Source organism: Carassius gibelio, chromosome A9 (assembly GCF_023724105.1).
Source record: "Carassius gibelio isolate Cgi1373 ecotype wild population from Czech Republic chromosome A9, carGib1.2-hapl.c, whole genome shotgun sequence".
NCBI classification, from domain to species: domain Eukaryota; kingdom Metazoa; phylum Chordata; class Actinopteri; order Cypriniformes; family Cyprinidae; genus Carassius; species Carassius gibelio.
The window spans coordinates 11,007,675-11,034,893 of NC_068379.1; the positions used below are offsets into that span (position 1 = coordinate 11,007,675).

The following is a 27,219-nucleotide window of genomic DNA, read 5'->3' on the forward strand; positions in this document are numbered from 1 at the left end:
ATTGTGAAAATACAGTGTAAATAAGATAGGCGCTGAGCAATGTAATATAATAACAACATAGATAACTTTTTTATGCTACTAACAGGAACAGTGTGAAGTTAATTGTTTAGTTACTTGCTGATGCACTAAAGCATAAACAGCAGTAAATCACTTTAAGACGAAGAACATCTGTACACAATGTATTATTTACATATTACACTGATTACAGGTCATGATAGTCATTAAATGCAGTTTCCGATTTTTAGATTATGTTTCTCAAAGTTAGTGTCTAAGGTTTAAAATGTTTTTTGCACCAAAAAGATCTTTCTTTACCTAACAAAAGTTTTACTCTTGTGACTGATGGGCATACTGTACATGAGTTTAGAATGCCCCAGTGTTGCCAACTATTTTTAAGTAGCTAAAATCTGATTGAAAAGTTTCTAAATGTCCTTAAATGATGCCATATGCTAATTAGTATATTTGTGATGTCTACCTAATGTCAGCCCTTTTCACGTTTTCTTCTCTCCTACTCTCTGTGCACACATTCTCTATTTCAGTGTTCCAAATATGTCCAAATAAAGCTGTTCTAATTGATATATTTATCTGTTTCTGTTGTCAGACAATGGAACAAATATGAAATAGTGACTGCAACAGAAGTGCTGGCAAGTCATGAAGTCACCAGATTTGTCCCTAGTACTTTTTTTGTTTTTTTGATAAATTTCCTTGATTTTTAAGAAATGTTTTATTTATTAAAACTAACAAAGTATGTTTTTTTTTTTTTTTTTTTTTTTTTTTTTTTTTTTTTACATTAAACAATGATGGAGCTATTCTTTATTCATCTTCTATGGTGTTTTCTTAGCAGCATACTGTATAAAACAAAAACAGCTCCTTATAAAAAAATTTAAATGTTATATTGTTGTAGTAGTTATGAACAAATACAAAGATGTAACTTTTTATATAGAACTCTATAACTCTTTATATTGAGTGTGTTTTTACTCAATTGGTTCTCTATAGGGCTTATGTTTTTTGGATCAAAGCAGGAATTACGGTCTGGCTGAAATGGGCTCGTGAAGGAATATTGTAACGGGGCTCAATTACATTAAGCATGTTCTTAAAACCTGCGTTTTCCACTATAGGCGCTCGCTCACTCAGTACGCGCTGAATGCTCGTTGCATATGGCTAAAGTATGGGAGGCCGTTTCAGCAAAAAAACGTTCCAGCGTTACTCGTCGTAATTATATTTTTACTAGTAACAATTCAATTAAAGAGCTCTATAATTTAATTTGTACTAGTAACAATTACAATTATAGAGCTCTATAATTAAATTTTTACTAGTAACAATTATGACTGTAGAGCTCTCTAATTGAATTATAGAGCTCTGCAATTGTATTCTTACTAGTAACAACTGAATTAAAGAGCTCTATAATTCAATTTTTACTAGTAACAATTCCAATTAGAGAGCTCTACAATTCATTTATTACTAGTAAGAATACAATTGCAGAGCTCTGTAATTCAGTTGTTACTACTAATAATCCAATTGCAGAGCTCTACAATTCCACTAGAGAGCTCTCTAATTCAATTGTTACTAGTAAAAACTGAATTATAGAGCTCTCTAATTGTAATTGTTACTAGTAAAAACTGAATTAGAGAGCTCTTTAATTCAATTCTTACTAGTAACAATTCCAATTACAGAGCTCTATAATTGTATTATTACTAGTAGAAACTCCTATTCATGAGATGCAAAACAGATTGCAGATATCCCGCCTACAAAAGTGCGTTTCAAAATAAAAGCCCTGTAGCGTGGTTCTAAAGTATCCTGAAATATTTTACAGACTTAGGTAACATTAATCATGTTCACATTAAAGCAAAATTAAGATGATGCCTAAGATGAAAGCCTTTTGACAAACTTGATATTAAGGAGTATAAATTAATTTTAAATATTTACAGTGTTTAGTATTGATATGCAATAATAGAATGATTGTGTTTGTAGTCTTAAACTTTTTTATAAATTGTGACTTGAGGTTAAATCTAGGTTTTTTTTTTTCTTCTTCTTCTTTTTTTTCTCCAGGTTGCAAGATTTTATATTTTGCCTTCAAATAAGCTTATGCCTGTTGTGGTTGCATGTGTTTGTTGTTAAGTAAAATGAACAAGAGAACAGTGAGGAATTCTGACTGTGCATTTAACTCTTTTATATATAAAAATATATATTATCGTTAGCCTCATAGCATAATTGCCAAAGTCATATTTCAATGTTTTTGGTTAAACAAGAAAAAACAATTTTTTTTAGAAATCACATTGTTATTTTTTAATGATATTATAACAGTACATTCAACCAGATGTGTGAACAAGTATGCAAAAAGAAAAAGATCCATCATCAATTGCCTTACCAATAAAAGTGACTTAGGCAGAATATGCCATGACTTCGTTCCACTTAGGTGCTGTGCAAACATAACATAACCAAAGTTTTTTTATTCTCCTAAATATAACCAAGATGTGTAACTTATCAACCCTAATCAAGTTATTTCTTATTAATGTCTAACCTTAACCACTGTTTTTCTTTTCTACCCTTAATCGAAGTTCCACTTAGGTGCTGTGCAAACATAACCAAAGTTTTTTTATTCTCCTAAACATAAACAAGATGTACAATTTGTCCTGACGGCAGTAATGGGATGGGACTGTAGGCAGTCCAGAGAGCCATTCTTTCAGGAAGGTCTGGTCAACATCTGATATGGGCACACATGGGCCAGTCTTGTTGATCTTGGGTTTACACAGATCAGTTTTGGATTTTAACCATGATCCGATGGTTCTGGGGGCGGTGCAAAGTGTTGAACAGAAAAGATTCTTACACACAGGTAGTTTATGTCTATCTGCCAGTTGCAGGTGGTATAATAGGGACGTTGTTCTCCTAGATGCAACACCACCTTTCTTCTGTTTTATGGGCACATTTTGTACTACAGTCTGGATATACAGCTTGCGTATCTCCCAGAAAGGCATGGACCAGAAATTGTTGAAGATATCTGTTCTATGCTCTTCAGTCAATAGTTAACAACTTCGTTTCTCTGACTTTAAGCAGTGCTGTGATGTGCAGGGTGGGCCCATGGTCTTTGGTGGTCTCTCCTGTCCCATTGGATTCTTGTAATTCTCCCCCTTAAGATGCTTCTCCTTTATCAGCTCTCGCTTCCACATATCTGGCCTTGGGCGCCTATGACGTTGAACGCCAGAAGTTTCAAGTACATCTCCTGCATCTCCTTCACTGACAGCTCCTTGAGCTGTGTCTGTATCACTACCATTATCTGGGATGTCATCTTTCTCAGGTCTATAGTCCTCATCCAAGACAGTGTCATCGATTTCACTATTTGACGATAAATCAGGATCTGATTCAGCTCTGGAGGCTTTACTGGCTGTTTCCTCTTCTATCTGTTGCCCCATGTCTACGCCATTACCTTCTTTCTCAGATCTGCTCTCATCTAAATCCTCCAACTCCACTACATGGGTATCAACTTTATTTCCTGACATTAAAGCAGAAAATGGAGTGCTGTTGAGTATTTTAACTCAGTAAATCATGTTAAATTCATAGGTTCACTGCAAAAAAAAAAGAAAAAAAAAAAAAGAAAGAAAATCTAAATCTTTCCAAATACTTCTTATGTCTAGTCAAAATGTCTAATTTATATATATATATATATATATATATATATATATATATATATATATATATATATATATATATATATATATATATATATATATATATATATATATATATATATATATATATATATAGCTATTTTACTATTTTTACTTTTATTTGCACTTAAAATAAGAAGTAAATGCTTGAAAAATTACTTCACTTTCCTAAAATTGCCTAAATTGTCTTTTTATGGTGATGTTTCTTAACTGTAAAGATCAGAAATGAGGTTATATTTTGCTAGTGTTGGCTAGCTACTTCATCATATCTTGTAGCAAAAAAAGTCAAGTTTAAATACACAGTTTATAATCCCTTTGACTGACTGAAATTACATTTAGTGTCTAGAAAATTTAAGAAATATGAACTCTTACCAGACGAAAACAAATCAAACAGAAGAGCTAATACATCACTTCTGGACATCTGTCTTCCCATGTTTTCTGCCATTTTGTTTGTATCAAAACTGCCTAAGTCAAAGAGATGACTTAGGCAGATAGTGTTTTTGGATTCTAATAAGTGTTGTGATTGCCTAAGGACATATTCAGAAAGGCAGGATGATGCAGCAGTGGTGGAACAGTAAAGTTAGGCAGATATCTCAATTGGGCCAAAAAATGACTTAGGCAATTATGCTATGAGGCTAACATTATATATAATAACCTAGCCTATGAAAATAGTTGGCTAATGTCTTTGTAATAAATGCATAAAAACTATCATATTGTATTATGTGTCTGATGATGTTCAATTATCAATCAATCCATCCATAACGAAGATAATTACTAGACGATTTTCATTATCATTATTATTACTATCATCATTTTCATAGACTTTGGCCTTTTCAGAACTTTTACTATTATGATCATTATTATTATCAATATAATTATTATTATTATTATCATAACTATTAATATCATCATTATCATAGATTTTGGACTTTTATCATAGACTTTTCAGTGTCCCACATTACACTCAATAAAACGTACCTGAAAATTGTAATTAATGATGGCAAAAAAAAAAAAAAAAAAAAAAAAAAAATTCACTTTAGAAACACCATACTCTTTAATTAAGATTTAGTAAGTCCATAATACTGAATCAATAAATTAGAGTGCAGCCGCTCAACACAATTCAACACTGGAACCATTTCTTGATTAAAGTTGATCAAAACAGATCACAAACATGTGTGAAACACAAAGTTGCATTTACAACCACTTGTTTATATGATTTGTTCTAAATACTATTATAACAAGCTCTTTAACCCTACTGTGTTCTCTTAGTTACTCAGGCAGCTATCTAATGGTGCTACACTTCTGCAAGAGGGTGACAGAAAAACAATTACCCATAATACACTGCAAAATCCTCAGCCAATGAGATTCAAGTCTCTATTGGTTTTATTAATCTGTTACTTTTATGCAACAATGGTATGTTGGCTGAACAAATAATTTTTAAGTAAAGCTGACAATACAAACTTTTTTTGTTGAATGAACTAGACTAAATTAAGTTCACATTGTTAAATTATTTTTTTAAGTATATTGGCAAAAGTGAAAGTAAATTTTTTTTTGAGTGTAGGAAGCACCAGCTTGTTTTTAGACAACTTGCACTAAGAGCACTAATATGTCTATAATTTCTTTTATGAATGTGTTATCTGCATTTTCTCTTTTTATTTTATTAGGAGACATCCTGGGGATTTTAAAATGGTATTGTGTTTGAATTTAATGTTTTGGCTACAGAACATGATCACATAATCACAGATATTGCAGACTGCTCAGCCTTGCCTCTCCACCGTGTACTTCGTCCATGTCAGCTGGGGGCGCCAAAGTTTCCCGCCTGCCTGTTTATATACCCCAGTTGAATATGCATAAGGCACGATTAGCATAATGAAATGTCACCGATTACAGAGCTCTGTAATGCAATTGTTACTAGTAAGAATTGCTATTGTAGAGCTCGGTAATTCAATTTGAACTAGTAAGATTGCAATTACAGAGCTCTCTAATTCTAATTGTTACTAGTAAGAACTGAATTATGGAGCTCTGTAACTTAATTCTTACTAGTAACAATTCAATTAGAGAGCTCTGTAATTTAATTATAGAGCTCTATAATCAAATTGTTACTAGTAACAATTGAATTAGAGAGCTCTATAATTTAATTATTACTAGTAAGAATTGCGATTAGAGAGCTCTGCAATTGTATTCTTACTAGTAATAATTTGATTATAGAGCTCTAAAATTGAATTACAGAGCTCTCTAATTGAATTGTTACTAGTAACAATTATGATTAGAGAGCTCTGTAATTCAATTGTTACTAGTAATTACGATTAGAGAGCTCTCTAATCCAATTGTTACTAGTAACAATTCAATTAGAGAGCTCTGTAATTCAATTATAGAGCTCTGCAATTACACATATCTTTAATGTGTATTTTTACTAGTAATAAATCAATTGAAGAGCTCTGTAATTCAATTGTTACTAGTAATAATTCAATTAGAGAGCTCTATAATGGTAATTGTTACTAGTAATAATTCAATTAGAGAGCTCTATCATTGTAATTGTTACTAGTAAGAATTCAATTAGAGAGCTCTATAATTGTAATTGTTACTAGTAAGAATTCAATTAGAGAGCTCTATAATCATAATTGTTACTAGTAACAATTGAATTACAGAGCTCTATAATTGTAATTGTTACTAGAAACAATTCAATTAGAGAGCTCTATAATCCGAATTGTTACTAGTAACAATTGAATTGCAGAGCTCTATAATTAAAAATGAATGGAAGTCAATGGAGACATATGACTAGTAATAAATGAATTGTAGAGCTCTCTAATTGGAATTGTTACTAGTAACAATTCAATTAGAGAGCTCTATAATCATAATTGTTACTAGTAAAAATTGAATTATAGAGCTCTGTAATTGTAATTGTTACTAGTACAAATTTAATTGTAGAGCTCTATAATTGTTATTGTTACTAGTAAAAACGAATTAGAGAGCTCTACAATCATAATTGTTACTAGTAAAAATTGAATTATAGAGCTCTATAATTGTAATTGTTACTAGTACAAATTAAATTATAGAGCTCTTTAATTGAATTGTTACTAGTAAAAAGTAACGCTGGAACGTTTTTATGCTGAAACGGCCTCCCATACTAAAGGGTCTTTTCACCCTAGGCTCAGCGTTGCCCTTCACATACAACGCGATTTGTGCTTCACTATGCCAAGAGCAAAGTAGGTGGAGTTTTCAAAACTGCCCGTGCATACGTTCTATTTATAACAGTTCTTCTATCTAATAACGTGCAGGCCTGTTAATTGTATCGTACTGCTCAGGAAATTCCGACACAGTACAGTACTAGTCCATTTTGATTTCCGTGCTTGTTTGGATGCCCCGATCGATTGGTGAAGTGCACCCAAACACCAGACCTGTTGGTTACTGGAGGATCTTCTATTTCTGGTCTGTTAAACGCACTGGCCACCGCGTACCGTGCAAAAACTGCTCGCTCACTCAGCGCATACTGAGTGAGCGAGCGCCTGACTGAGTAGCCTAACATAAACATATGAGTTGGTGTTTTCTTCTTCTTCGGGGGTGTCAGGGGCGTTGCCTGTTACGTCGTTTGGGTTATTGGGCTACCTTGTTGAACGAATATCATTATATTTCACTTTTTTTTTTTCCAAATATAATTAATTAGTCCAACGAACCGTTCGGTTCATAATGCTTACCGCGTACCGAACCGAAAGCCTCGTACCGAACGGATCAATACGAATACGCATATCATAACACCACTAATATATATATATATATATATATATATATATATATATATATATATATATATATATGTACCCATAGCAAAATCTCTGAAAATGTGAATAATAAAATGAAATAAGAGAAATCATACTAAATGCATGTTATTTTTTATTTAGTACTGTCCTGTCATTAAGAGCTCGGGGGTGAAAACTTTTGGAATTTGAAGATCAAGGTAAATTGTACTTAATGTGTGTTCTGGGAAACACACAAGTATCTTCTGTTGATACGGAGGGCAGAACTAAATGGAAAAAATATATATATTTCAACAAAATAAGAAAAATTTGGCCATCTTCATCATGTTCAAAAGTTTTCACCCCCAGCTCTTAATGCATCTCGTTTCCTTCTGGAGCGTCAGTGAATGTTTGAACCATTTTTAATAGTTGTGTTTGAGTGCCTCAATTGTCCTCAGTGTGAAAAGATGTATCTCAAAATCATACAATCACTGCTGGAAAGGGTTCAAATATGCAAAGATGCTGGAAAACTGAAGAATCTGCAGGACCTTAAATATTGTTTCTGAAGAACAGTTCACGGGTTAACTGTTCAGAACAAACAAGGGACTCATGTACAACCATCACAAAACAGAAAGACAGTACTGGATCAACAGGTAACAGAACACAGTACTAAGAACCAAGGGTTCCCAAACCTTAGGAATAGGGTAATTTAATAATTTTTTTGTAAAAATAATATATATATATTTTTTTTTTTGTCTTGTGGACTAAATGTAAACGTCTTTTATGTACAATATCTTACTCAGGACAGTAGGCTACTAAATAAAAAATAACATGCATTTATTATGACCTCTCTTATTTTGTGGAAATTATTCACATTTTCACAGATTCTGCATATAAATATTTATGCGTATATTGGCCCTTCAGGAGAAACTGGTCTAATAAAGCGGTTCCCAAACCCGATACCACCAACATTACACATTTTGGATGTATCTCACACATACTAATGTGCCGATGAATTAAATTAGGTGTGTTTTCTAAGGGAGACATACAAAACGTGAAGAGGAACAAGACTGGGAACCACTGGTCTAGTACAAGAGAATTAATCATGTTTTCTTTTTACATGTGTTTACAGCCATTGTTTAGCATGAGTGCTCAAGAACACAATCTGATCCCATACTCTCAGTCAGCCTTCCAGAAGATGAGTAATCGCTTTGCCACGTACCCGGTACACATTACATTTATCCCAAAACATGAGCAATTACAATCTATAGTTCCCTTTCACTTCATTCAACATTCAACAGGCAAAAATGCAAGTTCACCTTTAGATTGCTGTTCTTGTGACTGAAACTTATATTAATCTTAATTTTTGTCATGACTGTTTTAAATTGTAAAACAATAACACTTTGAACCAGCTAGACTGTCAATCCGTCTGTTGCCAGTCTCATCAAACTGTCCTCCTTGTGCCTAAATTAGTCAGCGATGCAGTTTCTTGTCAACTACATGGCAGAGGACATAGTAACTGCAAAGATCAAAAGTGACGCCAGTCGACTGTGGAACGTCAGTCCGGCCAGCCGAGATGCCATGATCTATGAACTCAGCAACTCAACACACTTCTACATCACACTGCGCTGGACTTTACTACGGTATATTCTCATAATCACAACAACTGCACACATTTTTAAGAATAAATTCTTCATGGTGTCTATGCATTGATGTAATTTAATGACTAAAATCTTTAAAGTAAAAAAAGCATGTGGCATTGCAATATTTGAACATTTAACAGTGCTTGTGTAACTGGGCTGACGAGTCGTGAGACGTGCTGATCCATGTGCGAGCTTTTATTACATAGACACGCGGTCATAACAGGCATGGGTCAAACACTGGCAAACAATATCCAGAGGGCTAAGCAAGATGGATAATCCATTATCCAGAACAAAAGGGTCAAAACATGGCCAGGCAAGAAAAAGACTAAACTAGAAAACTAGAAACAGAGACAAGACTATGAAAACAAGGAACTAACATGGGAAGGCTAACATACCGCAGCTATCGTAAGGGGAGGGATATGTGCAGAACAATACTCTGCAGTGTGTGAAAAGAAGTCCAATGCTTATAAAGCGTGTCTGATGATTGTGTGGTGTGTGCGTGTGTGTGTGTGTGTGTGTGTGTGGATTGTTCTCATTTGCATGGTGTGATTGTTATCAGGTGAACTTGTGATTGGTGCAATGGATCTCATTTGCATGGTGTGATTGTTATCAGGTGAACTTGTGATTGGTGCAATGGATCATAGGAAATGTAGTCCAGGGTGTACTGTGAAAGTCTGTGTGGTGAATTAACAGCAGTTCAAAGACCGGATCATGACAGCTTGCATATTTTAATGTATTTTTGGTGGCAGAACTCATTTTGACTCACCAAAAAATAATTTATATGTTATGACTGTAACCATGGTTCCCTAAGAAGGAAAATTAGTTGATGCTATGGGGAGCGCCATCATTATGATCGCTGTCAGATTTTAGATGTGTAGCAAACATGCCAATTCATTTGGTGACAACAGTGCATAGTGTTCGTGGAATGCCCGTGAGTAAAAAAAAAAGGAACCTGGAAAACATTTTGTAAACCCTTTTATCTGTAGGAGATATGCAGGCAAACCCGATACATTACAACAAAATGGGAACCATGCTTACAGTCGTAACCTAGATGTTCCCTTTTGAAGTTTCAAACTTTGATGCAGCATTTGGAGTTGACCCTATGGGGAACCAATGCCCACCCTACCATGCTAAGGGAATAATAAGTACCATAGTGGGCATAGAATAACCTAACTCTTCAGATGGTGTCAAATTAAATTCAGATTTGATTATTTTGGTAATAGACACTTACAGTACCTTAAGCTAATAGACGTTCCAGGACAAGTGCTTTAGTATGGAGCCAGAAGAGTCTCAATAAAGATAAATGCACACACTACAGTCACATATGCACACATAGGATTCATACATGCACACACATGATTCATAAATACACACACAAGATGCACAAATGCGCAAAAAATTCACAAATGCACACACAAAATTTAAAAAGCACAGAAGATTCACAAATGCATACAAAATTCAGAAATGCACACAAAAATCAGAAATACACACACAATTCAGAAATGCAAACAACATTTACAAATGCACTCAAGATTCACAAATGCACAGGACAAGATTCAGAAATGTATTTCTGATGCACACACACATATATCTTGATTCACAAACTGCTTGCGGTCTGTGAACTTCACTGCATTTGTGTGTGAATTTTGAGACTCCCCTGACTTGGCTCGACACACAAATGCTTTTTTTTAAACAGGGAATGATCAGCAACCAATCAGATATCTCCCTTCTTTTAGCCAATCACAAGAATGCACCCCATGTGGGGGGATTGTTAACTTATAAGCCAATCACATGAACGTGTTCACACAGCAATTGTATTAAATTGTATGAAAATACAGATGTTTAGATTACAATTCAGGTTTATTTTTTTATTTTTTTTTCTAAATATAAATTTAAAAATGTCTCAATACATATAGCCCAGTGACTGCAGAAAAAAAGTTAACCATGGATTCATAAATTTGCAATTATTTCATTTTATTGAAATATTTTAATGAAAGTAAAAAAAAAAATTTTTTTAAACCTTTTTGAATATTTAAATATATCTAAATATTCTTTTGGATGCAATATAGAAGTCACTTTAATTATAATATTCAGTCCCTACATGAAGAGAGAGTCAGTGGTCCGCTGCGAGAGGAAAGTGGCTCTCTGGCTGCGAAAAGTGGGTCTCCGGCTGTCGTTCGCTTCGGAAAGTGAGTTGATCGCTGCGTGAGGAAAGTGAATCATTCGCTCAACTTCGCTGCTTGAGGAAAGTGAATCGTTCGCTGAGGAAAGTGAGTCGCTCGCTGGGTGAGGAAAGTGAGTCGTTCGCTGCGTGACTCGTGAGGAAAGTGAATCGTTCGCTGAGGAAAGTGAGTCGCTCGCTGGGTGAGGAAAGTGAGTCATTCGCTGCGTGACTCGTGAGGAAAGTGAGTCGCTCGCTGGGTGAGGAAAGTGAGTCGTTCGCTGCGTGACTCGTGAGGAAAGTGAGTCGCTCGCTGGGTGAGGAAAGTGAGTCGTTCGCTGCGTGACTCGTGAGGAAAGTGAGTCGTTCGCTGCGCAAAGTGAGTCGCCGGCTGTGTGAGGTAAGTGAGTCGTTCGCTGAGGAAAGTGAGTCGTTCGCTGCGTGAGGAAAGTGAGTCGTTCGCTGATTGGCTTATAAGTAAACAATCCCCCACGTGGGGTGCATTCTTGTGATTGGCTAAAACAAGGGAGATATCTGATTGGTTGCAGATCATTCCCTGTTTAAAAAAAGGCATTTGTGTGTCGAGCCAAGTCAGGGGAGTCTCAAAATTCACACACAAATGCAGTGAAGTTCACAGACCGCAAGCAGTTTGTAAATCAAGATATATGTGTGTGTGCATCAGAAATACATTTCTGAATCTTGTCCTGTGCATTTGTGAATCTTGAGTGCATTTGTAAATGTTGTTTGCATTTCTAAATTGTGTGTGTATTTCTGAATTTTGTGTGCATTTCTGAATTTTGTATGCATTTGTGAATCTTCTGTGCTTTTTAAATTTTGTGTGTGCATTTGTGAATTTTGTGTGCATTCGTGTATCCTGTGTGTGTATTTATGAATTATGTGTGTGCATGTATGAATCCTATGTGTGCATATGTGACTGTAGTGTGTGCATTTATCTTTATTGAGACTCTTCTGGCTCCATACTTTTGACCTCCTTTCTGATCTGAACGGTCTGTCGTTAAATGTGGAAAACACTGCCTAGAATGCACCCACATGGAAAAAACCTATATAAACATATATGTTTCAATATAGGTTTTCATATAGGTTTTTAATATATGTGACATATATAAAATTGGCCGTTTTCCTATATTATATGTACATATATGCACACATATATTTACACATATATGTAAATATATGCACACAGATATTTACACATATATGTGCACATATATATGTGCATACATATACCTATATAGGTACATATATGCACGTATATATGCACCTATATGTTCACCTATAAGAGTCAAATTCAAATCCATAGCTGCTAGGCAACATAAATAAATGTCCAAAATGTAGAAATGTACATTATTTACTTATTCAAGATCAATCAAATAGTACAAAAAAAAAAAGTCAAAAATGTAGAAATGTACATTATGTATTTACAAGAACAATTAAATAGTACAAGAACAAAAATAAGACAAAAAACTGAATATAAAAATTATCTTTTATTATTCTTTGAAGGTCTGTCATGATGTGTCTCATCATCCTCCTCCACCTCCTCCTCTTCCTCTTCCTTCCTGCACTATCCAATGACGTTTGATAGGGTGTCAGAGTTTTTTTCCTCTTTTTTTTTTTTGGCGCACAAATAGTTTTGCGGATAGGCATTTTCGTCCACACGGATCTGGCATTTTGGAAGAGTGAAACTGATGTTTTGAAACCGGGTCCCAGAGTGGATATATTTGAAAACGCCGCCTTAGTGTTTCATCCGGACGGCGAATGCGTATATTTTCTGAAAATATGGCGTCATTAGCCCACGTCTCACCCCTAGTCAAACACCACTACATCACGTAACAGCAACAAAAACATGAACAAACACTGAACGCTAACATTAACACTGATTAATAAATGTATTGTTCCATGTTCGTTTGTGTACCACGCGCAGCAAATCCATGTCTTCTTCTCCGTTTTAATTGTATCTCTGTGGCAGAATTACAGCGCCACATGCTGGTCTGGCATGTATACTACATCTGTTTCGTGTGGACGCGGATATTTCTTGAGATGAGGGAAAAAGATTAGGGGGTCCATCTCCATGTGCACGAGGTCGAAGAAGTAACGGGTACTTACGGTTATGGATAGAAATGTAGCAGAGTAAAGAGTACAATATTTGCCTCTCAAATGTAGTTGAATAAAGTCATGAGTACTCCCCAAAAATGATACTCGAGTAAAGTACAGATCCCTCAAAATTGTACTTAAGTACTGTACTCAAGTAATTGTACTCCGTCACTGTCCGGCTCTGTATATCATGTTAATATATTGCCATGGTTAAATTCCATAACATGCCAATTACATGTGATACCAATTTAACATGTTCGCACATACATAAGTTCTTGCATAATTTTTTTCGTTAATTCTAATAGAAAATATGAGCTAGGCATCATGTATGACAGTCAAAAATGGGATATGAGCTACAAAATGAACAGAGTGATGATGGCTCTCCCACAGACCCTGAGCTGAGCGGCCTTCCATTACCGCTCCCCAGCCGATAAGGGAAGCATCTGTCGAGATGGTAACCCGATGACAAAGAGCTCCAAATACCGGACCCTGGGACAGGAACCAGTGTTCTCTCCATATGACCAAGGCGCGGAGACACCGCCGCGTGATCTTGATCGTACGAAGTGGGTTTCCCCTCGGGGAGAACCCTCTGGTCCTGAGCCACCACTGTAAAGGTCTCATGCCCAGCAGGCCAAAGGGGATCACATTGGACGCTGCTGCCATGAGACCCAACAATCTCTAGAACTGTTTTACAGTGCGTGACTGGCCTAGCTTTAGCTCTGATGTGGCTGTGAGGATGTTGGCTACACGAGCGGGCGAAAGAGCGGCTCGCATCGTGACCGAATCCCATACCACCCCAAGAAAAGTGGTCCTCTGTGATGGAGATAGCACACTCTTCTTGGTATTGAGCCTCAAACCCAACTTTTGCATATGAGCGAGGACGACATCAGAATACGTATGCCCTGCAGCCTGAGCGGGGCCAGAGCTGCATCTACGCATTTCGTGAATGTGCGGGGTGAAAGAGCTAGACTGAAGGGAAGTACCCGATACCGGTATTCTTTGCCCCCGAAAGAAAACCTTAGGAACTTCCTGTGCTGAGGGAGGATGGAGATATGGAAGTACGCATCTTTTAGGTCTATTGTGACGAACCAGTCCTCGGATCTGATTTGAGTCACGATCTGTTTGAGTGTCAGCATCTTGAATTTTAATTTCTGAACTGTACAATTCAACAGACGAAGATCTAAAATGGGACGCAGCCCTCCATCCTTTTTTGGAACAATGAAATAACGGCTGTAAAAACCCGATGCCCTGTCGGGACACCTGCTCTATAGCATTTTTCGCTAAAAGAGATTTCACTTCTTGATCCATGAACAGAGCCTGCTCGGGATGCACTACTGGACAGACTGGACAGGCACCTTATACTGAGGTGTACACCGCACCGTCTCGATTGGGGCTGCCCTCACAGGTCTGACCCATTTGGTGTCAGGACCTTTTCTTCTGAGCCGAAGCTTTCTTAGCGAGAAGAACGGTCCTCAGATCCGGCTTCTGCTTAGATTGCTTTGGCTGTGAGTGCTGGCTCGGTCCCCGTGATTTTTGAGGAGGAGCGCGAGACGCAACACTCTCTTTTTGAAACACAAGATATGAGGAGCATGATGGCTGGGGCTGCCTTGCACGCCCAGCAGCATCAGGATTAGATCGGCGAGGGAGAAAACTTTTAAAAGCTTCAGATTGCTTTTTATTTTCTTGAAATCTTTCAACCACTTCATTCACAGCATCACCAAACAGACCTTCATGAGAAATGGGAGCGTCTAAAAGAAAAGATCTATCTTTATCTGAAAGATTAAGCCAAAAGTGTCTTTCTGTAGAAACCAAAGCAGCCATAGATCTACCAATAGCACGTGCTGTTTCTTTAGTCGCCCTGAGAGATAAATCCGTAGCCCGACGAAGTTCACGAATTTCGTCACGGCTGACTTCCCTCACTGTTATCTAACTCCCCCAGCAGCTCAGCCTGATAAGCCTGAAGCAAAGCCATCGAGTGAAGGCAAGCTCCAGCCTGACTTGCTGCTGTGTAAGCTTTACCCACTAAATTAGATGTGATCTTTAAAGGCTTCGTGGGCAAAGTCGGGTTCTTAATAGATGTCGCTGAACCAGGGGAAAGATAGCTCGCGAGCGTCTGCTCCGCCCGGGGCATCGCTTCATAACCATTTTCTTTAAACCCTCTTATATCAGAATAAATGCGCACTTGAGGGCTGAAAAGACGTGATGAATATGGCTTATTCCACGATCTAGACAGCTCACTGTGAAGATCAGGGAAAAAAGGGAAACCCCGTGGTGTAGGCGATGTTTTAGAAGACAGAAAACGCTCGTCTAATTTGCTTTTAGGACGAGCACTCTGTTTATCAGATGGCCAAGATATATGTAACTTATCTACAGCTCGTGTTAATACATCAACCAACTCCTCATATGCTGGGGAAAGAGATGGTGAATCCTTTTCCCCCCTGATTGTGTCGCCTTCACTTCCCGTTACATCTAACTCCTCTGAGCTAGAGCAATGAAGCAATGGGCTCTCCCCCCGGGCGGAAGAAGCCGCGGGGCGGGCTTCCGACACCGGAGTTTGAGCTATGGATCTCCCAGGTAAGGGAGAAGAAAGAGCCCTCGGGCCCGTCTCCAACCCCGCTGAGAGATCCATTTGCGAACCCCAGGAATGCATTCTCCGTTCTGCCTAGGCAGAAGCGCGTCCTGCACCCTGAGGAGCGCGAGGCTCGCCGCTCTTCTCAGCAAAGAGTGACAAGCGGGAGCGGAGCATGCGATGCGAAAGCTTCTCACAATGCGGGCAATCAGTCTCCTCGAAGGCTGATAACGCATGCTCCACTCCCAAACAAACTACACAAAGCTCGTGTGTATCCCCACCCGTTAAATAACGCAGGCAGGGAGAAGCACACGGTTTGAATAGTTGCTTAGCCATTGTATATAAACTTTGCACAAGACAACAGTAAATATGACAGACAGGTTTGACACAGATCGCTTGCTGAGGCACAGAAAGCTAACACCGGTTGCTCCGGTTGGGGTTTTTATCAATTCCTGGTCGTGACGTCACTCTTGACGCTCACTCTCGCCATTGGACTAGTTGACATGGATGCTTCAGATGCACTCACGCAGAATGCGTTCCCAAAGCGTTATCGACGCATCGTCTCTCCCTCGATGGGGAACTCAATTTTGCCTATATGTGGCATATATATGCATATTTGCAGTATATATATATATATATATATATATACGCATATATGCAGTATATATATATTATCATATATGTGCATATATGCAGCATATATGTGCATATACACTGCATATAGGTTTCATATATGTGACCAATCACGGAAAGTAGGGACACAAGTCGGTTCTGGGGCATTTTGAGTTATTCACAGATTCTGAAAGTGTAGTCTCCAAGCTTTTCAACGATGTGTAACACATGGAAATCTGATAATATTTGGAGAAGTTGTGGCCATTTGAAGGTAGGCACTCAAAAAAGCAGAAAATAGCCTCTAAAGATTTTGCAGTTCTCACCTGTTCTCACTGCTGCGAGTGACAATGGGGCTCATTTACATCTCATTTAGATGAGCCATACCCCCTGTAAAGCTCCCCCCATTCGGGAACACTTTCTCTTTGTCGGGGTCTTCTTTCTGGATGTAACCATCTCAACCTCTAAATGTTACGGATTTTCCCCATTTCTGTCTTTATCCCCATCAAATGTTACTATCGATATAGCCTCTGATATCTTACGGTCCAACTCGTCTGACGCCAGTCCAATACATTCTTCCTCGTCATCATCTTCGGTCAGTTGTAGATTAGGGTCTTATTATGTCTTATTATGTCGCTTTCATCGTCGCTCAGATCATCTTCAGAATCAATGAGCGCTTGTTCATAAGCATCCGGATTGTCGAAGAGGTACTTCAAAACGTTTTCGGTGTAACGGCCACGGTTCAGCTCGTCTGCAATCATCTTTGCGGCGTACATCTTCATTGAATTTTGATATCAGCTAGAGCCGGCCAGAGCGCTGCATAATAAGTAGCCACGCTTCCCTCGGAGGGCGGGGGCAATAACAAAAGAAACAAAAGCCGGCTTATCCAGTATGGAAATACACAGACAATGAAACGCCCCTACTGCGTGCTAGAATCTCTGACAAACAAGCTGATTTCAACCTCAAAATGTACGCTTTTAAATATACCAATACTGCTATCTCAAACACGGAGAGGCTTCTTTGTGGTCCGTGTATCATCCGATCATTCAATTATTCCATTTAATCTGGCAAACCAAAAAACGAAATAACGAATCAATATTTAGTTTTTCTGTTTTTCTGCATGAACCAAATATGAAAAACTGACATTTGTTTCATTGCTTTCTGCTCGAAACGGGAAATATAATAAACAAGGAAACCAAAACGAAATAAAGGATCAAATTTACATTTTCTCAAATTTTCTTTATTTGTTGTAGTAGGTCTAACTATTTCCCACGGTGCCGTTCTGTTTGCTTTGCGCATGCGCAGTGGATAGGTTCAAAGGATGCGCTCACTTCCGCATATTCCTCGCGGGGATAAAAAACACGTTTTTTTTTTATGATCACAGGCATAGTTACAGTATGTCCAATAACAATACAACACGCTATAATAAAAATCAGAGATGGTTTAAATGTCCTTTGAAATCACTCTAACCACTTGTTTTGGTATGAAAAGTGAAAGTGACGTGACATTCAGCCAAGTATGGTGACCCATACTAAGAATTTGTGCTCTGCATTTAACCCATCCGAAGTGGACACACACAGAGCAGTGAACACACACACACACACACTGTGAACACACACCCGGAGCAGTTGGGCATTTTAAGTGATCATTAATTAAAACATTTATATTAGCAGATTATTTTATTACTAATGAGATCAATAAAAGGAATCAAAACGATATATATATATATTATATAAATAATATCGTATTTCGGATTTGGTTTTAGGACAGCTTTGATTAAAGGATTTGATCCACTTCAAACGTTGACTACTTTATACACACAGACACACACACACACACACACACACACACACACACACACACACACACAGAGAAAACAAGTAGTTATAAATATTTAGAATATATAAAGAAAGTGGGTTTTTTTCATCTTAAGTAGCCTAGATAGAAAACGATCAGAGATCAGGTAGATGGTCAATAGTTCTCTTTATTTAAATGCAAACATGTAAACAAATATGTACAGAATTATGTGAAGTTACATATTTACATTATTTTTACAGTTACATTGTGTGACATAGGTAAGTAGTAGTTTTCAGATGTGAATGGGTGGGGGGTATTTTCTTGACATCATCAAACCAAAGTCACAGTAAGCGTATAGACTATAGAGTAATGTACCATTCCTGAATCCTGATATGAATCAGTCTTTGAAAGACCCATTATTATAGACAATTCAGTGACAAATTATTAAACACAGACACTTGAATTTATTCCTGAAAGAATCTTGGACGAAGAGATTGAATAAAAGGCTTCTTTATTAACACATTGACTTACCGACACCTAGTGGCGATATTACTTTCAGAAGTATCATAAAGTAGGCCTATCATTTCATTTTGTCATTACATATTTCTGTGTTAAAAATGTTGTATTAAACATTAATCTCATTTCATTATACAGTTGTAATTGCTATGTAAAGGCATGTACAGACCTCTGATCAGCATTAAACTGTAAACAGGCCTAATACATCTAAAATCAACTTCAGACGCAGCTATCTCTGAAGGCTTAATTAATACTGATTTAATTATTACATGTATTCCAATTTAACATTATCATTTAAGAATTTAACATTAAGGATGACATAAATACAAACCCGATTCTCAAAAAGTTGGGACGCTGTACAAATTGTGAGTAAAAAAGGAATGGAATAATTTACAAATCTGATAAACATATTTTATTCACAGTAGAATATAGATAATATATGTTGAAAGTGAGACATTTTGAAATGACATGCCAAATATTGGCTCATTTTGGTTTCATGAGAGCTACACATTCCAAATGTGAAAAATGGAGAAAAATTGCAAAGAGTTTGAAGTTATCATTATCTACAGTGCATAATATCATCCAAAGATTCAGAGCATCTGGAATCATTTCTGTGTAAGGTTCAAGGCCAGAGAACCATACTGGATTCCCGTGAATTGCGGGCCCGTAGACAGCACTGCATCACATACAGGAATGCTACTGTAATGGAATTCACAACATGGGCTCAGGAATACTTCCAGAAAACATTGTCGGTGAACACAATACACCGTGCCATTCACCGCTGCCGGCTTAAACTCTATAGGTCAAAAAAGAAGCCATATCTAAACATGATCCAGAAGCGCAGGTGTTTTCTCTGGGCCAAGGCTCATTTAAAATGGACTGTGGCAAAGTGGAAAACTGTTCTGTGGTCAGATGAATCAAAATTTGAAGTTCTTTTTGAAAACTGGGACGCCGTGTCATCAGTACTAAAGAGGACAAGGACAACTCAAGTTGTTCTCAGCGCTCAGTTCAGAAGCCTGCATCTCTGATGGTATGGGGTTGCATGAGTGTGTGTGGCATGGGCAGCTTACACATCTAGAACGATGAGCACCATCAATGCTGAAAGACATATCCAAGTTCTAGAACAACATATTCTCCCATCCAGACGTCATCTCTTTCAGGGAAGACCTTGCATTTTACAACATGACTGTAGTCTGTAGTCCAGATCTTTTTCGTCGCATCATAAAGAGGAAGAATTGAGCAACTAAAAGCCTGTATTAGACAATGGGACAACATTCCTATTCCTAAACTTGAGCAGCTTGTCTCCTCAATCCCGAGATGTTTGCAGACTGTTATAAAGAGAAGAGGGGATGCCACACAGTGGTAAACATGGGCTTTGTCCCAACCTTTTTGAGATGTGTTGATGCCATGAAATTTAAAATCAACTTATTTTTTCTCTTAAATTGGTACCTTTTCTCAGTTTAAACATTTGATATGTCATCTATGTTGTATTCTGATTTTTTTTTTAGAAATTTTAAACTTCCACATCACTGCATTCTGTTTTTATTCACAATGTCACAATTTTTTTGGAATCGGTTTTATATTTAGGCCTAATACGACATTCTGTTTAAATGGTTAATAAAAATGATTTGTGATAGAAAATGACACTGATAGAATAATTTCTGGTGAGTGCAGGTGAAGTAAATTAATTTCATTTTTCAGATTTCAAAATTAAAAAAAAAAGATGGGGATTTTAGAACCTGATTTTATGCTGATTCTTCACAAAAACGACAGTCTTCTTTAGCCTATTCATTTATTTTATGTGAGAATTAAGAATAAAAAAATTCTGCTGGCAGAATTTGGAAGAATACAAATCATTAAAGCACAAAGATCTTCATTTATCTTAAAGTAATTAGTTATTTTCCTACATAGTTGCTAAATATATTTTTTCACTTGCTGCCTTTCCAACCTAAGGAAATAGTAATAGTAATAATTGTTGCCAATTCAGACGAGATCTGATAAAGCCATGGATTTACAATAGGCCAACTAAGTGTATAGTTATTTCAACCCTGATACTACATCAATAATTTGATAACTGAAGAACGGCACACAGCAGTAGATAAGCTGATGCTAGGTTTAGACATAACACAAGGAAAAAATTAATTTGTTTTATTTGTACAGATTGCAATGTAACTGTAAAATAATGTAAATATTTAACTTCGTATTTCTGTGCATACAGTATTTGTTTGCACTAGAACTGTTTGTAAGTGTGTATTGCTACTAGAACTTAAATGTAATCTGTGCATCTGTGCATTAAAGGTGTTCTATTCTATAAATTCAGTATAATGGGTGTAATATATTTCACTGATACAGTAATTGTCAGGTAGAATACTATTACAAACATTATTACAGTATGTCAACCATAGCCTTTTGAATTACATTGTTACCTTTAAAATTGTTATATTGCAAAGCTAAATATATATATTACATGCAGTACATGCATCTCCAAGAAACATCTAAAAACACATCTCTTTCATCTTTGACCCTCAAACTCTAGCACTGTCTATTCTAATTATATTTTATCTAATTTTTATTCATTTACTCTAACTGCTAGTTTTTCATCCAACACTGGCTTTCTGTATTCTTTTTCAATTCTTTCTATTTGTTTTTTTTTTATTATTTGTATTGTATGTGTGTATGTATTTATGGATGTGTATTGTATATATATATATATATATATATATATATATATACATGTGTTTGTATATATATATATATATACACATAGATAGATAGATAGATAGATAGATAGATAGATAGATAGATAGATAGATAGATAGTTTTTAAATAATTAATGATCACTTAAAATGCCCCACATACCAAAACAAGTGGTTAGCGTGATTTCAAAGGACATTTAAACCATCTCTGATTTTTGTTATAGCGTGTTGTATTGTTATTGGACATACTGTAACTATGCCTCTGTTCGTTAAACAAAAACGTGTTCTTTATCCCCACGATGAATACGCGGAAGTGAGCGCATATTGGTTAGTCTACAGTATATAATGTTCCAAATATAATTGTTTGCGCTCTGTTTTAACACTGGGTTTTGTTATATAGGCATAAAACATAAATATTTGACTGAAACTGGTCTTTTAAAATCTGTTTGCATGAAATTTAACTTTGAAATATTTTCAATGTTGCCCCGCCTTTTACTTCTCAAACCTCGTATTTTTTAAGATATAATGCTGAGAAAACACGGAGGAACTTTGTGCTTCATGAGTTACTGTAACAATTCATCACTAGACGGGGAATCCATTTTGCAGGCTTTATTGAATAGCTCGTGGTCGTACAGGCAGGGATCAGTACCAGCAAACACAATAATAGAGATAACCAGAATCGTTGTCAAACACAGGCAGAAGATCGGGGTAGCAGGCAATATTCAGAGTCCAATAAACAATCCAAGGTCAAGAGGCAGGCAGCAATGGTTCAAGAGACGGTAGGCAAACAGAACTGGTAAAAGGTTCTTGGCAAATCAAATTTGGTGTAGTATTGTGCAGTTCGTAGCTGTTCTAATGCAGAGGGCACCAGTGGCAGTGGATAGCGAAACTTTACTGTTATCTCGTTGAGTCCACGATAAATCGATGCAAGGGCGCAAACCTCCATCCTTCTTACGGACAAAGAAGAAGCCAGCTGAAGCAGGAGAGGTGGATGGACGAATGAACCCCTTCTCCAACTCCTCCTTGATGTACTTGGCCATAGCTTCTGACTCGGGTAATGATAATGGAAATACTCGACCCCGGGGTGGTGATGAGCCTGGAATTAGATCAATGGCACAATCATGACTGCGGTGTGGTGGTAATGTGTTTGCTTGTACCTTGCTGAAGGCGGTGGCGAGATCGTGATACTCCTTGGGCAGATTGGGAATGCTGGTGAACTCCGAGTCTAACGTGACAACTTGCACAGTCATGGGAGAGATGGTCGAGAGGCATGATTTCTGACACTGGGTGCTCCATCTAAGAATTTGTCCCTCTCTCCACAACACCTGAGGATCATGCAGTCTGAGCCAGGGCAAGCCCAAAATAACAGGGGTGTTAGATACAGGGAGCACGTAGAATTGAATGGTTTCTTGGTGTAACAGACCGGTTAACATTTGTAGATCTTGAGTGCGGTGAGTAATCACTCCAGACCCCAAAGGGCGTCCATCTATTGTGGCTACAGACAGAGAATCAGTGCATGAAATTAGAGAAATGTTATTCCTTCTGGCAAATTCCTCAGAGATATAGTTCCCAGCTGCTCCTGAGTCAAGTAGAGCAGTGGTAGCCACTCGAACGTTGTTGGTCTTGATTACCAGAGGGACTGAAACACAGTTAAGAGATGCACTCACCGATTTCGGAGTATAAGAAGAGCGACGTGATGGGCAAGTAATTTGTTGATGTCCCGGAGCGCCACAGTAGAGACAGAGTCGGTTAGACCTGCGGCGGTGACGTTCCTCATCCGTCAGATGATAGGAGTTGACTTGCATGGGTTCTGTAGTTTCTGCGGATCGTGTTGCCGCAGGGGGGAAGAGGCGTTGAGTACTGACACGGCGAGGGCGTTGCAGGTTATCAATGGTTATGGTTAGCGAAATGAGATCACTCAGAGTTCTCCCCTCATCACGGCAAGCGAGTTCGGTTTGCAGTTCATGATTAAGCCCCTTGCAAAACAATACCTTCAGCGTGTCATTCACCCATGACGTCTGAGCAGCCAGTGTACGAAAGTTCAAGGCATATTCCGCCGCTGTTAATCCTCCCTGCGACAACTCAAGCAAACGCTCACCCGCTCCTTTCCCCTCTCGGGGGTGATCAAACACCTCACGGAATCGCACCAGAAAGTCAGTGAAAGTGGTGAACGCCGTTCCATCCTCGCGCCATACTGCCGTTATCCATTCCAAAGCTCTTCTCGTTAATAATGAGCAAACGAAGGCGATCTTACCAGCATCAGTGGTGTAAAGGGTGGGTTGTTGTTCAACGAACAGCGAGCACTGTAGTAGGAAGCCCTTACACTTGGTAGAGTCCCCGTCAAATTTCTCCGGGTAAGCCAGTCGTGGATTAACTTGCGCTGGCGTTCCTGCCGCGTGGGAAATGGCGACCGCTGCAGGTGGAGGTGACGTCACGGCAGTGCTGTGGAGGTTTTGAACAGCGTTTACCAGTTCCTCAGTGATTGAAGTCAGACGATTCAATTGATGCTGGTTAGGAGCGATTTGACTTGCCTGAGCTGCCATAGTAGCACACAGATGATCGTAAGCCGCTGGATTCGGTTGAGGCGAAGTCTTCTGTAACAATTCATCACTAGACGGGGAATCCATTTTGCAGGCTTTATTGAATAGCTCGTGGTCGTACAGGCAGGGATCAGTACCAGCAAACACAATAATAGAGATAACCAGAATCGTCATCAAACACAGGCAGAAGATCGGGGTAGCAGGCAATATTCAGAGTCCAATAAACAATCCAAGGTCAAGAGGCAGGCAGCAATGGTTCAAGAGACGGTAGGCAAACAGAACTGGTAAACAGGAAATCAAACACGGGAAATAACGCTTGGAAATGTCAGCCGGAGCAAAACAAGACTTCGCGTTTGACTGAAGGAGTAGTGCAGCTTATATACCCGTGCCAATGAGCTGCACCTGTGTGATGATCAGAGTCCGAGGCACGGGGATGATGGGTAGTGTAGTGCGAATCAGTATAAGTGAGTGAGAGAGTCAATATTCAGGAGATGGAGCCCTCTGCTGGCCAGTAGTGGGAATCACGGGGTTCGTCTCCGTGACAGTTACCCATCGTGTGTTGGGCGCTCAGCGACATACTCCTTTGAAACTATCCACTGCGCATGCGCAAAGCAAGCAGGACGCCACCGTGGGAAATAGTTAGACCTACTACACAAATAAAGAAAAATTGAGACAACGTAAATTTGATCCATTATTTCGTTTTGGTTTCCTTGTTTATTATATTTCCCGTTTCGAGCTGAAAGCTATGAAACAAACGTCAGTTTTCCATATTTGGTTCATACAGAAAAACAGGAAAACAAAATATTGATTCGTTATTTCGTTTTTGGTTTGCCAGATTTAATGGAATAATTGAATGACCGGATGATACACGGACCCTTTGTGATCTCAACTAACAGATTCTGCAAAAAAACGAAAATCACCAATTTGAAAAAAAAAAAAGAAAACCCTTCATTCTCATTTTGCTCGAAAGTTGTGCTGCCGACTTGTGTCACTGGTTTCCGGGACGGGTCACATATGCGCATATATCCACATATAGGTTCTTTCCATGTGGGCAAATTAAGGCTTTTGTGTCTCTATGCTTGAAAAACAGAAGAAAAAAAATAATCTAAACAGGAAATGACAGAATATTTACGTACATATTTACAACTGGTCTATCTGAACAGGATTAGCATTACCTGAGGTAATTATACTGGACCTTTTTACAGAAGGTGAAAGTCATCATACTCTTTAGTGACATTGCATATGAAGATATTTGAAGATACTCTGGCAACAAAGTCTACTATGATGGGGGCAATGCTTTATGTTCTCACTTGTGGCTTCTGTCTCATCTCATGTTTAACATTTTATGGTAGATGTGATGTAATTGTATGTTTTGCATGTTTGAGCAGAAATGCATCTCTGGTGATGAATGCTGAGGCGGCTGGTGAACACACAGTGAAGTATGAAGATCGCGGACTGAGAGAGGAGCTGGTGTCTATGCTCAGAGGGACACGCAGCCGTCCAGTGTAAGTGTTTCGTAAACATTTAAATATGGATGCTTTCAACATCTGTTTTTTTTTTTTTTTTTTTTACTTCACATTCCATCTGTTTTCTGATGATTAGGTTAATGGAAAATCTGCTGCCAAAATATATCAGAGGTACTTCCGGGCCTAATGCTAAAGTGGCACATCGACTTCAAGTGGGTGAGTTATTAAACCTTTCTTTCTTTCTATGCTCATTACGCACTAGTTCTGATTCCCTAAATATGCACTTCTTGTTACAGTCTACTTGGATGAATCGCTTTATTGTATTCCTCGTTTGTAAGCTGCTTTGGATAAAAGCTTCTAAGTGATTAAATGTAAATGTAAATGTAAATGAATAGCATTAGATCAACAGACCTGCAGATCAAAGGATGTTGTCTTGACTTTAATGGAATCATTCACAGAACATCACAAAAGCCTGGATGATCTTCATCTACAGTTCTTCCGTCCTCTGTCCATCAAACTGCAGCGGGGAAACGGGAGCTCTGCAGAGATGGGCCCACAGTGGTGGGTGGTGGAAGAGTGTTTTCCTGGCCCTCCAGCCAGCAGATGCCAGAGTATTGAGATGCTGGTGTTCAATGATAAAGTCAGCCCATCCAGTGTGGGCTTCCTGGCTGGTTATGGGTGAGTTTTCAGTCATTTTTACAATTTCTGAAACATGTCTGGTAAGAAAATATTAAAAGAGTAGTTCAACCAAAAAGTAATCCATATTAATTAAACACACATACTTTTTTTTTTTTTTTAAGAGCTCCGTGTATGTGTGTTAATCAGTGTTTAAAAGTGAATAAAATGTTAAATTATATTGGGATTACTTATTCATATGGATTACTTTCGCAATGTCCTGTGTCTTAATATCAATGTCTTAATATGTACTTTTTGAAGGTAGGGAAATTTGGTTGAGTGAACTTTCCACCAAACGGCAAAACTTCTGGGCCCGTATTCATAAAGATTCTAAGAATCCTCTCAGAAAACTCTTAATTTAGCTTAAAAACGTTTATGTAGGAGTCTTAGCTTAAGAGCGATTCAGGATCGATCTGAGAGCAACTCTGAGTAAGGAAAAGACAAAAACTTTTATCTTAGTGGGGAGGCGGGGTTGACCCCGTTGCTATGTATGACAAAATCTATGACAAAAAAGACTGTGATTGGTTGGTTGTCCATGAAGGAAAAAAAAGAGTGATTTTAAGTATAGGGTCTATTCTAATTCTCACTTTGAATTTACATGTGTAATTGTTCCTATTTGACCGTTCTCTCTCTCTCTCTCTCTCTCTCTCTCTCTCTCTCTCTCTCTCTCTCTCTCTCTCTCACACACACACACACACACACATACAAACACACATTATATGTGTGTATATAAATCTTTTTTTATTTTTTTTATTTACCATGCTTTTAATTTCTTATAAGGTATTTGATTGGCTTAGAATGATAAAAAAAAATTGTTTCATTCTTTCCAATTACAGTGATTGCTGTCCTATTTAAGTGGCGGTTTGAATTGTTTTTATTATCAATTAATTTTATGAATTATGACTACATTATTATGTATTTGTCTCATTTTTATCTAAACAATTTACCATTTTATTTTTTTATGACATATGATTATTTATTATGTATGTATTTGTTATTAATATCAATAATGAATTAATAAATAGGGCCTAACATTAAT

At 37.7% G+C, this 27,219-nt stretch overlaps 1 protein-coding gene across 1 annotated transcript in view; it reads left to right on the forward strand.

The window, feature by feature from the left end:
* si:dkey-11f4.7 (piezo-type mechanosensitive ion channel component 2) overlaps window positions 1-27,219 on the forward strand; it is a 293,659-nt gene that overhangs the window by 264,328 nt on the left and 2,112 nt on the right. Inside the window, 5 exon segments of the mRNA XM_052605318.1 lie at window positions 8,529-8,621; window positions 8,870-9,039; window positions 25,428-25,563; window positions 25,565-25,721; window positions 25,964-26,183. Of these exon segments, the coding sequence (XP_052461278.1) occupies window positions 8,529-8,621; window positions 8,870-9,039; window positions 25,428-25,563; window positions 25,565-25,721; window positions 25,964-26,183 (776 nt within the window).